General features: G+C 40.3%; 2 protein-coding genes across 2 annotated transcripts in view; one reads left to right on the top strand and one right to left on the bottom strand.

The window, feature by feature from the left end:
* The window catches only part of LOC142589974 (ribosome biogenesis protein bop1-A), a 166,895-nt gene that overhangs the window by 17,327 nt on the left and 133,296 nt on the right, over positions 1-16,272 (top strand). Inside the window, exon 2 of the mRNA XM_075701746.1 lies at positions 3,387-3,455. Within this exon, the coding sequence (XP_075557861.1) occupies positions 3,387-3,455 (69 nt within the window). The remainder of the gene's footprint in view (positions 1-3,386; positions 3,456-16,272) is intronic.
* Positions 7,735-16,272, bottom strand: part of LOC142589981 (protein fantom-like) — a 53,430-nt gene continuing 44,892 nt past the window's right edge. Inside the window, exons 24-25 of the mRNA XM_075701759.1 lie at positions 11,255-11,380; positions 7,735-7,827 (exon numbers count right to left, since the gene is read on the bottom strand). Of these exons, the coding sequence (XP_075557874.1) occupies positions 11,358-11,380 (23 nt within the window). The 3' untranslated portion in view covers positions 7,735-7,827; positions 11,255-11,357. The remainder of the gene's footprint in view (positions 7,828-11,254; positions 11,381-16,272) is intronic.

Genomic DNA, 16,272 nt, shown 5'->3' on the forward strand with positions numbered 1-16,272 from the left:
TAGTAGTAAAAACTAGAGGTGGGCCAATATCAACTTTTTTGAATACGAATCGAATATTGAATAGCCAAACGCAGATGCATATATTTACAGCAGGAATATTTATTTCGGTATAATTAGGTACCGTGCCTGTAGTTACTACCTAGTGCAAATGACAGCTAGCTTGCATTACTAACAAAGCCTGCATTACTGGCAAAGCTTGCATTACTAATTTTGTTTCAGCACTACTCTGAAAACTTTTTTCATTGTTCACTTATGATAATTTGATATACTTTGTTCAGCAGACGGAGAACAGTAACCAGACTTTAACATTTGGTTGTAGCAAAATATTTGGTCAGTTTGTAATATTTGCAAATATACCAAGCAGTTACTTTTCTAATATGAATATGAAAAGTTAATGTGTAGTATTTGATTTATATTAGAAACTTCCAATATTCACCCACCTCTAGTAAAAACCCATGAGACAGTGGCTGAGTATAACCATAGCTGCACCTTCCAAGCAACTGAGCAGCTTAGCTCAAGGAACAAATGCTGCTGAAATTCACAGAAGACTGTGCTGTGCATAGAGAAGGCATCACGGATGAACAACTCCACAAGACATATTTGCCACAAATGTCAAAAGGAAGAACAGATAATTATGGCAAGGGTTGTGCTCCACAGCAGCACCCAAACTATAGTTCCCTTAAGGATGGGAAGCCTCACTCAGTTTTTATGATGGAGAACATATGACCACAGCTCACACTTCTATTATGTATTCAACTTCTCCTCTACATGAAGCAGTGGTTGTACAGCCAATGCGGAGATGAGCACCAGTATGACAAACAATTTTAGGAAATAGGCAGCAGCCTTATTTACGCAGCGTATGCAGAAGCTTTTGGAACAATAGAAAATTCCATGGTATACGAGAAAAAGTAGCTGCGGGATGTATTTTAAAGAGGCATGTAGTATTGTCTTTTTCTTACCCTAGTGTTTTTTTAATTACTTTACCTGGACGAGGAAAAAAAAGAAAAGCAGCCCTCACATTATTTACCCAACACCACACATGGCTGCTCGACATGCTTGGGCTCACCTCTACTATAATCGGCTCATTGTTGAAGATGCACAGAAAAAGCACATGAATGAGATAAAACAGTAATGTCCTCCTACTGATCATCTCACTTGTTTGTTTCTTTTGTGTGCCCCCAGTAGTGCATCAAGCTATATTTACTCTGCCAGTATCTGCACCAAGTAGAGAGTCTGAAGTTACCAGGCTGTCTGCTCTCAGTGCCAGGCCACAGAAGTATTCTTGTGGGGGAATATGTGACCAAATGAAAGGGAGTCAAATCACATTAGGATTTCAATGCAAGAGAAATTCGAGAGACCTACAGTTTGGCATGACACATGGTTGTACATTTGTAATGTGCTTTCAAATGAATGCGTCTTGTGTGTGTATAGCTAGTATGTCATATGATGATGACAGGAACATAGACTCTGCCTATAAGGGCATGTAAGCATGTATACATTACCAAGTGTGATATACTGGCTAAGTTAATGGCTGGTCTCTCAGAATGACGCACACTAAACAATATTGGAACATATTACATATGTAAAATACACATGTGGAATAATTTTATTCCCAATTCAAAAAGTTGTGTTTAAGCTGTTTAACAGATTTAAATCCTGTAACATTCTTAAATGTGAGGCTGTCACAGCTATTTACCAATTCAGTGCATCCATCCTTAAGCGTGCAGAGATGTAAGCACATAAGTGTTTGCAAATTTTCTTTCTCAGCATCTTGCTTAATTAGTATTGCAATTTTCCAAAACGTACTAGTCTTGCAAGCTTGCAACAACTTTGTGAAAGCCAGCAAACCATGCAAAAGTATGACTAGGTTTGACTAGTCCCACATTGGGGGGGGGGGGGGGGTGGATAAGCATATAACCTTAAATGTGTCACTCCTCTTCAATGCAGCTGTTTTGACAACTACTACTTGTCCATTACTGAACTCTTCAAGACTCTGACTCTCTTCTGCAAGGTTGCTGTTCCCACCAGAAGCACTGCTGCCATCTTCTTGTCTCTGAACTTTGTTGGCTTTTACACCTGCTGAAAAGCACATTTACAATGTTAAATGCAATACTCACGGTGCAAGGCTACAAAAGCATCCATCTTGCAAGCAGCTCTCAGCAATACAAACAAAGACAAGTTCAGTCCGCTATTTGTTAAGCCTTTTCAAACATAGGGCAACAAAACATGCTAGTTTGTGCCTATACCGTTACATTGCATGATATACTGAACGCTCATCATAGATGGTAACAACTGCTTGAACATTAAACAAAATTTATTCATTATTACACAGCTAGGATAAAAACGATATTTTAGAATTTCTAAAAGTGCAGTAAATACTATAGGTGGAACACCAGCTGTTGGCAAACAATTGCTATTGCAAAAGAATGAGGCTTATGGGAAAATGTAAATCTGCTACCAATGGAAGCCGGAAGTTAACTTATATGCCTATGAAGTTTTGAAACAGCAACAGTTATAACTTGTCTCTGATTCCCATTTCAAGTTTTTGTTTTGTTATTCAATATGCAAAAAAAGGAAGAAATTCTACTTCTAATATCCTTAATTTACATATTTTGTGTTTTGCATCATTCATAAGCTGCGATGAAAGTGCAGAAATGTGATTTTGTAGCTAGTTGCTCACAAGCAACTACTGCAGCATAAAGGCTGGTGCAGAAGCAATCAATCACATGCCCTATTTAAACTACCTATAGTTTTACTGCTTTAATGACAAGTTGCTTTTTGTTTGGTGATGCCATGAATATAAAGAACTTTTTTTTTATCTAATGTGTACAAAAGACACCGCATGTTTGGCATGAGTGATTGAGCACAAAAGAAGTGCTGTCCACCAATTCCCTTCCCCAATTCAATATTTTTCTATGCACCAAGTTTTGCTGCGTGGCAGCTGTAAAAAATGTATGACGGAGGGGAATTCAGGAAGTTTATAGTGCATTAAACTTTGTTCATTGGTTTTCTAGTTACATTGCAAGCCTGCCCAACTTAACTTTAGGTTCCCAATCCTGCCCAGTCCATTAGAACATGGTAGTACACACACTCTTATGTCTATGCACAGCTGTGCTTAGTCATGCAGGGCATGTGCAGTTGCACTTCTGGCAGAACCAAAACAGTTGTGTTCTTACATAAGCACATGATATCTCAAAACCCCAAATATTCTTGTTTCATCCTCTCATTAGGTACTTGCTGTGGTGCTGCTGTTACTAAGGGAAGTTCCAGAATTGGTTCCTTACTGTGTCCACAGGCTTCTGGAACCTTTGGACATGCTATTGGAACAGTTATATGGCAGAAGTATGCTTAAAACCAACCTGAGGCACTATTACTTCCACTTGCAGGTGACAGACTGGACACGGATGTCAGAGAGCTGCTCTCGGCATGTTCACCTCTCTCTCTACTTCCTTTTCGTGAGTGTGAGCTCTGCTAACGAAATAATCAGACGTGTAAGACTACAAGACATTTATAGACAGTGTGAGCTGTGAAAGCGCAAGCACAAATAATTTTACATTGTTACTGAAGTAATCTTTCGGAAGTTTTATTGGGCAATAACGGAACATGACCACTGCAATGGTGGTGAAAAAAACAGAACAAATTGCTACCTTGTACACATAAACCACCTTCAAAATGACAAGGCCACCCTAGTTCAGTCTTCTACCTATTCAACCAATGATGCCAGTAGCTGCATGCCACAAGCAGTCTTTGAAAATGCAAAAATTAATTCTGCTGCGCCATTTTTTAAACTGATGACAAAGCGTTCTTTTATTTCTTAACTCATTTGTTACTGCACCTATAGAAATTGATAGATTTGATCAACAGATTTTCTACATTCCTGTTGGAATTCTACTAGCGACATCATGCACCGTCTGAAATGATGACTTAACTTTAACTATTTGTCACATTTGAAATTATTTGGCAGATTGGATAGCCATGGGAAAATAAAACTTTGTCTGCAGGTATCGTCGAAACAAGCCTCCAGTGCTCCTAGCACTTCTTTAATAAAAGAGCCACAAAACTGTGCTTTGGTTGACTATGCAACATAATTTTTAAATGACAGCAGCAGTGAAGATATAGAAGCTTTTCTTGGGTTGCCAATTTTCTGATCCAACGTACAGGCTGTTTTAACAATATCTCAAACAATAGATGCTCATCAGTGCTTGTAATTTTGATAATTGTGTTTGACTAATATCAGGTGCAACTTTATTTTCCCCACTGCGGGTTGCTTTTATCCATCAGCACTACGAGAGAATATGTAAAAATTATTATGAGCAATCCTTGCTGTCGCGTGGGGTTTTACTTCACACAAGTGCATGCAGTTGATTTCAGACCGACCTTCGATCGAAGCTTGTCTAGCTGTATACTCTATTAAATTTTGAACAGCGCTTGTGCAAGGGCCCTTATTCATTACTGTACAATGTTGCGCAACACTGTACAGTACTGTGCAGGAACTGAACAATGCAGGTGGAGGCTCCAGCACCAGTTGAACACACACTAGACCACTTTGCTTGTGCAGAAAAGCTGATCAAACACAATAATCAAGTATGCGGAGGCTTCCACATGCTTCCTGACTCGAGAACCATTGCTTCGTGAGCCCTAAAATATGCAGTAAAAAGCAAACCAGGTGCCTGCTGCAAACAGTAAAAACAAATGCTGCCTGTTTTCCCATTTGCAAAGCTACTGCTTTCCCGAATAGTATGGGCATCACTATGGCTAGTATTGACATCAACAAATATTCATATGTATACATACATACATACACACACACACACACACACACACACACACACACACACACACACACACACGCACGCACGCACGCACGCACACACACACATATATGTATGTATATATATATATATATATATATATATATATATATATATATATATATATATATATATATATATATATATATATTGTGTTATCCGACTTTTTTATCAGGAAGTTGGGATCTAGGCATCAGGCACATATTTTATATAGTTCATATCTTTTTTACTCCCAGTACTTATACTAAAATAACAAATTATTACTTTGTGTTCCTTGTGGTGCTTCAAGTTTCACATAAGAATCCTCTAAAACTCTCTAATTATTACTGCTATACATTCATTCAAAACATCAGTGATCAGGCAGTAATTTTATGTGTCTATGTCTTGAAATAATATCTTAAAACATAAAAGCCCTGAAAATGAGCACATTTCTAGCAGTAATGAAAAAGTTAAGCTGATGTGAAGGTGGACCTGATTGCTTACCATTTTCAGTGAGTGTAAATGGCAAATACAGACAAACCTCAATGTAACGAACCTCGATATAACAAAGCTCGCAATGTAACAAACTTTTTTCGTTTCCGTTTCTTGTTTCCATTGAAATGCATGTATTTTTGCATCGATTTAACAAAGTAGCTTTGTGCAGCAGTTTCGATACAATGAAGCTTTTGCAATCACAAAAAGCAAATCTGGACAAATTCTACTACCAGTAATGTAAAAAAAATTTTTACTTATTGAAAAAACATGAGTGGCATTTCCAGAGGTGAGACAGGTGGAAAAAAAAGGTAAAGTTCTCCCCCTACGTGGTGCTCAGATGTTTGCATGTTCAAAAAGCACATGTGATGTTTCAATGTCTAGAGTAATGTTTTGACGTCCAGAATAACATTTCGACATCTAAAGCGCCAATTTTTTTTGTTGCCACGCAAAGACACACTAAGACAGTAATTTCTTTCTCTCGTAGTTGTGGTCCTGTTACATTAGAAAGGAACCCACATTTTCTGTAGTGGTGTGCCTTTGCAAAGTACACTGTACGTGTGAGAATGGGTCCTGCCTCCTCTATCAGAACTTGTTTCCCCAATACAACAAGCTGCAGGTACATTCACACAATTTTTGAAGCTACACACAGTACCTCTGAGCAATGCTTTTCTTGCAACTTTCTTTCGTCGGTTAAACAAGCTTCCACTTCCAGTGATGCTACTTTATTGCCATGCGCTTGTCACAGATTAAAAACAAAATATAACTGTATGTAGAAGAAAGCTGTTGGCAGGACACACATGATACGTGCCTCTCATAAATACATTTGCTTGAAACAATGAAACTTCCACCATCATGCAAGTGTTACAATATGCAGAATAACCTCTACAACATCTATTGTGTTCCCATATATGGCACCACCACTGGCTGTAACCAGCTCTAACCACAATGACATGCACTGTGTGTTACCATTAGCTACCTTTTGAACACATACCAAAATATTTTTGCGTTTATTGATAACTGGTTCTTGTGGCCTCAAAGCATGTTGCTGGTCCTTTGTCATATCTCGGGTAGTTTGTAACAGCCGTGATGCAGAAGCTCGATGCTGAGCTGATGGCATTCTTTTTGATTTGTGAACACCTAGTTCATTTCTCTGAAAAAATAAAATACAAACAGCTGCAGGAATGAAAGCTTGTTCTATGCCTTCAAAATACCAGTGAAAATCCAAACTTCTAAAGAAATAGGTGAAAATTGGTTCCAGTGCTTTATTAAGTCGTTTTTATATAACAAAAAATAAACTTAATACAACTTCTACAAAATAGCGCTCCTAAATTGATGTCCACAAATTATAGAGCATTGCTTTACGTCAGGAAAAAAAACACACACTGTTGTATGTCTTAAACATTAATTAGAAACAACACAATGCACAACAAAGTGTTTAAAAACTTGAAACTACAATTCCCCTTCTAGGGCCAAGGAAACAAGACAACCTCATCTTGTACAAAAATGCAGTATGGCTGCCACATGGTAGCTTATTACTTTCACATAACAAAAATTACAACATCACTTAGTAAGATGTACCATTCAAGCTAACATTAATAGGGTCATTCTAGCATGCTTCAATTGATAGAATCGAAATGACCAGATGGAGTAATAGGTGTGATAATAATGCTGGCACTCAACACAATCATTTTCTTTGTGGGGCCTGCCAGCTAGCACAGTGCTTTTCAAATGTACAGTTGACGCTGTCACTAGCGCCATGACAGGCACCTGACTATCATGGCGCCAGAGCAGATGGCAGCTCCACGAAATAGTTAATTTGGATAGAAAAGCACTAAGATTGTTACACATGGCATTTACTCATTAGAAAAAGCCTTTTGTAGTGGTCAACATGTGTGTTAACTTTTTTGAAGCAGCAAACAGCAAAAAAATCACCATTTATTACACTATTGTTATTAAGTGGCATAACATTTGCAGTGGCACAGTGAACCTTCTTTTGGAAGACATCAAACAATTCATTCAACCCAAAATATAAGGACTGTATAAACTTGAATGATAGCTGTACTTCCTTTTTTTCTTTTTTCAAAATTTTATTAAAAACGTTGGAGTTGGCCATTACACAAATAAAAACCTTTTATTTTTATTTTTTTCAGTTGACAATTTCCTTGGGAAGGTTAACCTATTTTCTTTCCCAAATTAAACCACTGTGCCAATTAACATGGGCCAGGGTAGCTAACACGATGTACGACTTGGGTTTCTTGCTTTCGTGACAGCAAGACAGTTCTCGGCACCCCAAATGTCAGAGGTGCAATTTCTGCGCATTTAAACACGAAAAATATTTTAAAGGAAATTTTTCACTCAAAGTTGGCAGAGAAGCCCTCACATGACTGGGCCATGCATGCATCTACACACTGCACTAATCCATGTCAAACATCACTATGCAGAAACTTACCGATCTTGCTCTAGGTACAGGCTTTCTTGGAGGATTGTATTCATGCTCCCAAGTAATTTTTAGTTCCACTGAGCCGGCATCTTCACCCCAGGGCTTTTGAAAAATGAAAATCATGAAGTTTTACTGCCAATGTATTAACAATAGAAAAGCTAGTTGTTGTTTCATGTTACATAAAAGTAGCACTGAGCAGTAAGAATAAGGGGATCTGAGGCGCTCGAGCTTTTTGTTAGTCAGAACCTTAACAAGTGACTGAATATGAAGCCGCAGAAAGCATAGAAGTAGTTAATTGTTATGTATAATTGAAATATAGAAATAATCAGGTGAAGACAAATGGAAGTGGGTGAAAAGATAACTTGCCACAGGTGGGGACCAAACCCACATGCAAAACACTACATGCATAATTCAGGGGATGTGGGTTTGGTCCTCATCTGCAGCAAGTTATCTTTTCGTCCACTTTCATTTTCCTGCACCTGATTATCTCTAAATTTCAATTACACATAACAATTCATTTCCATGCTCTCTACGGCTTCATATTCTGTCACTTGATATAAGTAGTACATGATATGTGGACAAATACAAGATAGAATACATGCGTATGCTATGCCAAAGGTTGAAGTTCAGGCTTGTCATTACATGCGGCTCACAGTGCTGCTCTTACTACCGCATGAACGCTTTAGATATACGGTGAAACAGTCAGTGATTACGCGACAGTGCTCAAGAAACCAGTAAATGCTGCCTATTGACGTAATGTTGCATGATCGTTTCGTTTGTGGCCTCCGGAACAAGCAGGGCCAGAAACGGTTGTTCTCAGAAAAGGGCTTGATGCTCAAGCAAGTGTTTGACTTTCCACTGCAAGCTGAAAATGCCATTGAAGATCAGAAAAACATGAAGGCAGAATCTAATGACATTCATGAAGACAGTACAAGCATCTGCAAGACAGAGAAGCAAGGTAGCTCCAGTACCCATGCCCAAAAGAAGAATCGACGCTGTTGGCATTGTGACGCACAACATAGCCTAGACACTTGCAAGTTTCAGACAGCTTCCTGCAACTACTGCAAGAAACGCGGGCACATTGACAAAGTGTGCATAAAGAAGTGGAAATAAGCAAGAGCTAAGAGGAATAACAACATGGAAAATCCACAACAAGGAATTTCGACAACAGCCTCAGCACCAGATGTGGCGCTTTACGAACTCAACTCCTTAGGGGACGCACCTAGCACACAGAAGGTCATGATTCAGCTATGCAAACATGGCAAGCACTTGGATCTTGAGCTCGATCAGGTGCAGCCTGTACTCTCAACAGTGAGGCCACATTCAAAGCCACATGACACATGACTCACCACGGCTTCAGACGAACAACATTCTCCTATGCACATGGTCAGGTCAATCCCTTCGAGTGCTCAGTTGTGCAATGGTGGAAGTAATGTACAAGGACAAGATGTTTACATTACCGCTATGCCGTTATCAAGGGAGCAGGGTGTAACCTCTTCAGACGAAATTGGTTTCCTCATCTGGGTATACAGATAACAGGCATCAATGACGTATCAGACGAGGAACTTGTTTCCAAGCTTTTGGACAAGTACCAGTCTGTGTTCGATGATGGCATCTCAGGACACATCGGTCCTGCGGTACAAATTGAACTTGTAGAAGGAGCAAAGCCAAAGTTTCTAAAAGCAAGGCCAGTTCCTTTAGCGCTGCGGTCAGCTGTAGAGGCTGAACTGGATTGACTGCAAAATCAAGGCATAATTGAGCCTGCACAGCATTTGGATTGGGCAACACCTCTCATATTCGTTCGAAAGAAGAATGGCTCGTTGCAAATATGCGGTGACTACCATTGTACAGTGAATCAGGCATTGCAGAAGGCAGATTACCTACTTCCCACAATAGATGAGGTTCTCAGCCACATGAGGGGCGGCAAGGTCTTCAGCACCCTGGATTTAGCACAGGCTTACCAGCAACTTCACGTAATGCCGGATACAGCACAGATACTGACCCTGAACATGCTGAAAGGATTCTACAAGGTCAAATGGTTGCCCTTTGGAACCTCTGCAGCACCAGCCATTTTTCAGTGCTTCATGGAGACTATGCTGTATGGCATCAAAGGTGTTTGTTCGTACTTATATGACATGATCAGCACAGAACATGCCGTCACATTGGAAAAAGTCTTAAAGAGGCAGCGCAAGTACAATCTGTGCCTCGGCAAAAACAACTGCTGTTTTGCCATGGGACAAGTTTCTTTTCTGGGACACCGAATTGATGAAACAGGAGTTCACACCAGCAAAGAGAAAGTTCGAGCTATCACTAAGGCTCCAACACCAAACTGCAAGTAAGCGCTGCAGTCATTTCTCGGAATGCTGGCCTTCTGCGACAGATTCTTGAAGAATAGGGCAACAATTGCCAGCTGTCTACCAGCTCTTTCGGAAGGATGCCACGTGGAGATGGGAAACTCAGCATCAAGAAGCATTTGACAAACTCAAGAGCTTGATCCTCAGTCAGATCATACTGGCACACTACGACGAACTAAAAGAGATTCTTGTCTCATGCAACACTTCACCATAAGGCATAGGAGCTATTCTGTCTTAGCGTTATGGCGAGAATAGAGAGGCACCAATCGCTTTTGCATCAAGGACTCTAGGACCGGCAGAACGAAACTATGCACAGTTAGACAGAGAAGGCCTTGCTGTAGTGTTTGCAGCTCATAAGTTTCACAAATATATTGCGGGAAGAAAAGTAAGTTTCATCACTGACCATCAGCTGCTGCTCGGCATACTGGGCCCGGAGAAACCAACGGCTCAAGTCCTCTCGCTATGAATGATTGGATGGCATATAAAGTTATCTGCATATGACTACAGCAGTGTCTAAAGGCATGGCAAGAACATCAAAACGCAGAAGCGTTGAGCCGATTGCCATTACCAGAACACACCAAAGAGCCATGGCTACCAGCCGACGTTCTATTGTTTAAAGCGTTGTCAAGTCCTCCATTTAGAGCTACAGAGATAGCACGTCTGACACAGCAATACGATATCCTGAAAAGGCTGTACAAGACAGTGCAGGATGGCACCATGGAGAAACTCACTGGAGTTGAGTTCATTCCTTACCGACAAAGAGCGACTGCACTGGCAGCTCATCGTGAGTGCCTCATGACTGGATCATGGGTGATTGTAGCAAGCTCAGCATGGTCTCACATTCTGGAACTTCTACATGCTGGTCACCGAGGCATGGTAGCCTGTCGACAAGTCCTGGCTAAAATTTAAAAATTAAATTATGGGGTTTTATGTGCCAAAACCATGACCTGATTATGAGGCACGCCATAGTGGGAGACTCAGGAAATTTGGACCACCTGGGGTTCTTTAACGTGCACCTAAATCTAAGTACACGGGTGTTTTAGCATTTTGCCCCCATCGAAATGCGGCTGCCGTGGCCGGGATTCGATCCTGCGACCTTTTGCTTAGCAGCCCAATACAAGTCCTGGCTGTGGATACTGTAGAATAAAAAGGTTGTGAAAACTGGAAATACTTACACTGAATAATAGAAAAGACCCTTGCACCGCCTGTCCCCTGGCCAGTGGAGACAGGGGCACAGACGCTTTTCCAACAAGAGAACCGGGCTCAGTATCTTCTTCTTCAAACAATAATAGTACCAAGCTCTGCATACAAGTTTCCATCATGTAAAAACTTTTTTTCTCTCTCATTGAACACATGCGTACAACAAAATTGCTCTCCCCTGTTGCTGTGCAGGTAAATATATTTTTACGAGAGAGCTCTCAAAAAGACGGTAATGTAGCCAGCTACATTAAAAATCTAAATTAATTCAAGCTGGTGGGCACCTACATAATAAATTAGATAATTAAGGCATTAAGCAAGTTAAAAGGAAGTCAAAACATCATCCAATTGAGTGGGCATAAAAAGATTACATAGTGAACAGTGTTCACTACACAATCACTCTACTACATGCGCAGGAACACACACACACACAATCCACATATCACAGAAACCTTAGGCTGAAAGTGCTGGACACTAATACACTGAGTACTGTGAAATAACTGTAAAGTGTCAGCGATAAGACGCTCACTATTTCTTTCAATTATGATGTTCACATGTGCCCAGATCCTATTCAATGTGGAAAAAGCATTCTTGCATAAATCTGATATTTACTATACTAGCTGCACACATCTAATGAAAAACAGCATGCAAACTGAATGCGGAAAAAAAGAACAAGCGCTAGGCATTTGTCTCTCTTTTATGTGTCCAGTTCACACAAAGTCACTCAATGTTTTGCTTAAGCCATGTACTAACCGGCCCACATAAACACAATCTTGCCATCTGAGCACAAAGATAACTGTTCATTGTCATGTTAACCATGCATTATCTTTTGGTTTATAAATAATTGCTTTCAGCTTACAGTATCGAGAACAAAAGGATAAGCAATCAGAGGAAAGTTTCCAGATTTCGTGTGAAATCTAACCTGTGAAAGGAGCTGTTTGTGAAGTTGGCTGTCCGTTTTGATACGAAATGTGCAAATATGATGAAAATCAACACTGTTGGCGACAGGAGTAGAAAGCCTAGTCTGTTTCTCGGGAAAGTCACACAGTTGATAACAGCAATATAAGCTCTTCCGCAGGTGTCCTGGGAACAAAAGCGAGACTTGTTACAAAAGATATAGCTACAGCTGACAAGAAAGGTTATGCCCTACATTTTTTTTCTCATTCTAAAATGAAGATAACGTCATCAAGATTTACATTTTACAATAATGATGTTTCCCATGCATATATGCGTAATTGTACCATTGCTGGATTGAGGGCACTAATACAGAAGCCCACAACATAGGCATCACTATTAAGCGCTTGTCAGAAACAACATGCTGCGATTGAATTTGTATTGGTCGGGAACGAGACTTTAGCAAACATTCACATACACGTTTGTGAATGTTCTGGAGTGTAAAATCAATCAATCAATCAATCAATCAATTAATCAATCAATCAATTTATTTAATCACCATATTGCAAAAAGTATGCAAACACTAGCTGGACCTGTAGCCAGAGACTAGTCGAAGGTTCAATACAAGCATATATTTTTCTAGGAACCTTATTACACATGTCAAGTGAATTTTCTGAAAAACATTATTCAATATATACCTAGAATTCATAGGTGTATCTATTGGGAGGGGGGGCAAGGGGAGCAGTTTTCCCCCGGGCAAGGTATGTCGTTTGCCCCCCCACTTTTGAAAGTCGAGCTCTGGCACTTTCGGTTGCACACTGGAAAGCCCATTAAAGCTACAGCTGAAGCTAAATTTTCTTTCTTAGTAGAGTGACCACATAAGTAATGCTTTTCTTTGCTATGCACATCCCTGCTTTGACGACGATTGTCCTTTGTGCCTTCTCGGGACACCCTGTAGCGGACGACGCGCGGGATTCGCCACACACGCTCGCATTGTGGATAACGTCTGGAGCTGGGCAGTTCCCGCCATAACAAACTGTCAGCTCGCGCAACTTGCATCATGCCCAGTTTTTTGGTACTGCTATGCCCGCATTCTAAAACACAATCAGCTAAGTACATTGAATCCGCAGGTGAGAGGGAGGAGGTCCGGATAAAGTATTATAATCAGCTGTGCCCAATGACTGGTGTGCCTTACGGCCTGAAATCGTTGGTTTATCAAATGCTCGAACTATTTAATCTCTGTCCGTTGCAGTCTCAGTTTCTTATCACCATCAGACATCTAATTAAACCTCTTACAGGTATAGCTGTTGAATTTCATTGTGTAATCAAGACTTATTGTAGATGTGCTCGGGAAAATGACCTTGGTCGCAGAGCCATTTCAATACCAATGGAACACTGACTTGAATTTTTTCTAACCACACATGTCACTTCTGACTGACGATTTCATTTTTAGGTTGTTTCTAAATAAAAGCTACACTATTACTTGTTCCTCTATGTAAAGCATTAACCGACTGGTCGCTTTATCCAGTTTTTATGTGTTATACACAGCATTTGGTTGTTTTCCTCCGGTATCTGCCGTAAAATATGCAGGGTACCGTGTTTATATTTGTTCGACGTATGAAACAATGTTCCGAGCGACGAGCGATATATGGTTATTCTGTGAGTGTTCACTACAGCCTTTGTAGAAAGTTACTCATTGAAGCATTGAAGGTGTCATACTGCTGCTAATCCAGATGTTTCCTAGGCTGCCAAAACAATGCACGAGATACAGGCGTGAAATTCCATGAAAATAGAAAAAATTTAAGCGCAATGTGTTGCGAAACTTTCACTTTCCTGCTTTAAACGCAAGTATTGCAGGTAATTACTAAACCCTTGTTTTTTCATGTATTTTCGTGTAATATGTTCACTCACGAATTACAATCGACTGTCAATAAATGTGTGAAAGCTACATAATTTTATCCCAAGGTGCTGGAGACTCCATATAGAAAGCAAGTTAAGGCGGGAGGATGCCTCTGAATTTTATAGTGACCCATCATAATTACATAGTAATTAAATATTCATTAATTGTACACTCAGTCGTGCTATGTTTCTTCATTAATATATTTAATCACCAGCTCAAAATACTTGCACAGGTTAATTGTTGGACACAAGCATTACAACAATGGAAGAAATAATCTTTTGTGATTACTACTGAAACCCCCACTTCGCTTTCACGAAGGCATTACCCTCTTTGACGGGATGTCAAAGAGGGCAATGCCTTCGTGAAAGCGGTCATTTGAAGCAATACATTTCACTCAGAAGTGGAATGGCTGTACTTTAAGAAAGCAGAATGTTCAATTTACTCAAAGCTTAATGTTCATTGTCTATTCCTTGCAACCACTACACAGTAATGGCAAAAATAAGTTGCGTTCACAAACGTTACGCCATGACTGAAGGGGATATTACTAGATTTATAGTTTGTTTCTCCAGTGTTCTCGGTGAGCTAAACAAGGCATCTTGTTTATATCTAGGGAAAATTAGGGGCATGGTATGTATAAGGTGTAGGCAATGCTCCAGATGGGTGGGTTAAATGTGCATTTTCAAGTTGAATAGGTGTGCAAGTGGTCCATAGCCTTATTTAGTGTGTTTTACGAACGGTGTAAGACTTAGGCGGCTGCACCTGCATAATTATGACAACTGCGGTAAAATTGTGTGAACATAAGGGGAACAATACACCAACGTAATGTGCGATGGTAAATGTGTGTTCATGAAATACAGCATTAAAATATTGTGAATAAGTGTTCGAAATTATTATGCTACTGCTATTGTCCCAAGAGAACTCTGCGTTTAGGATACTTTATACTTTGGAGGAATAGGCAGCGTTCTAAGTGGAATGTGTCGTGCAGTTTTAACATTTCTGGGTTATTTAGAAGCCTTACGAACAATTATTGAAACCTCTTTTTTTTTTCTTCCTACTTTTTCATGCGTTATATATTAGTTTCCTCGGGTGTCCTCATTGAACTAAAGGAGGCAGCTTTGTTAGGTTTGGTGACTGTACGGACAAATTAAGGAGTGATGTGGAGGTGAAGTCCAAATAGATGGGTAATTGGGGCTTTTCCAGTAAATTACATATGCAAGAACTCCAGCGTGTTTGAGCGTGTCTAACGAGCGAGGAAGAATTGAGCCCGCTGCCCTGGCAGAACTATAAAAGCCGCCAAGGCCAAATTTAGCTCCCTTTAGCTGTGGCCAGTTCTACGTAAAGCAAACGGGGTGGTATATCAATCAGAGGCTAATGGAACATAAAAGGTCGTTAGCCGGTAGATCGCCTTCTAATCTTTCCCTACATTGCCAAGATTGTGACTGCACGCCTAAGTTAGATGAATGCGCGATATTGTACAGGCACAAGAATCAAGATACGCGTCTTATGGTAGAGGCATGGCATATCTATAATGGTGGAAGTGCGTGCGTGAGTCAGCCTTCGATTACTTTACATAAGGAAGAGATTAAGTGCCTTAACAGTCATCTCTCACATAGACCGGCACATGTACCCAATTGACACGTGGTGGTACCATTCCAGAGCTTGCGCAGCTGAGTCTTGTGTCTTCTTTCTTTCTTTTCACCTCAGTGCTCTCACCAGTTGATAGTCGGCGTTCGTGTTGTCCACTTCTTTTGTGTCCTGTCTGCACGCCTCACCTTTTCTTGCATAATGAATCCTTACCAACTAGCTCAGCTTTCTGTCCTTCTAAGCATTATTACTTGGTTTTCTCATGGATACGGGCAATGTACAGGGGGTGTTCACATGATTGTGCACGTTTGCTCGCACTGAAATTGCGCAACCGTCCTATTTAGTTTAGAGACAACAGCGCAAAAGTTACTTTCACAACTGAGAACACAAACATATGGACGGACGATGCACTCGCGACTAATTCATTCTAAGAAAGCACGCTGAATATAATACCTGCGGTGTACATGCGCATACAGGGAAGATAAAAAGCCAAACACAGAGGGATGTTCCAAAAGCAATACGAGATCAGATCCACAATGTAAGGCATCTTATTATGTGGCAGAAAAAATGCCTGAAGTATAGAACTCGCCTCACAGCTCCTTTTACATCAGTATGCCC

This window comes from Dermacentor variabilis, chromosome 1 (genome assembly GCF_050947875.1).
Source record: "Dermacentor variabilis isolate Ectoservices chromosome 1, ASM5094787v1, whole genome shotgun sequence".
In the NCBI taxonomy this organism is placed as follows: Eukaryota; Metazoa; Arthropoda; class Arachnida; order Ixodida; family Ixodidae; genus Dermacentor; species Dermacentor variabilis.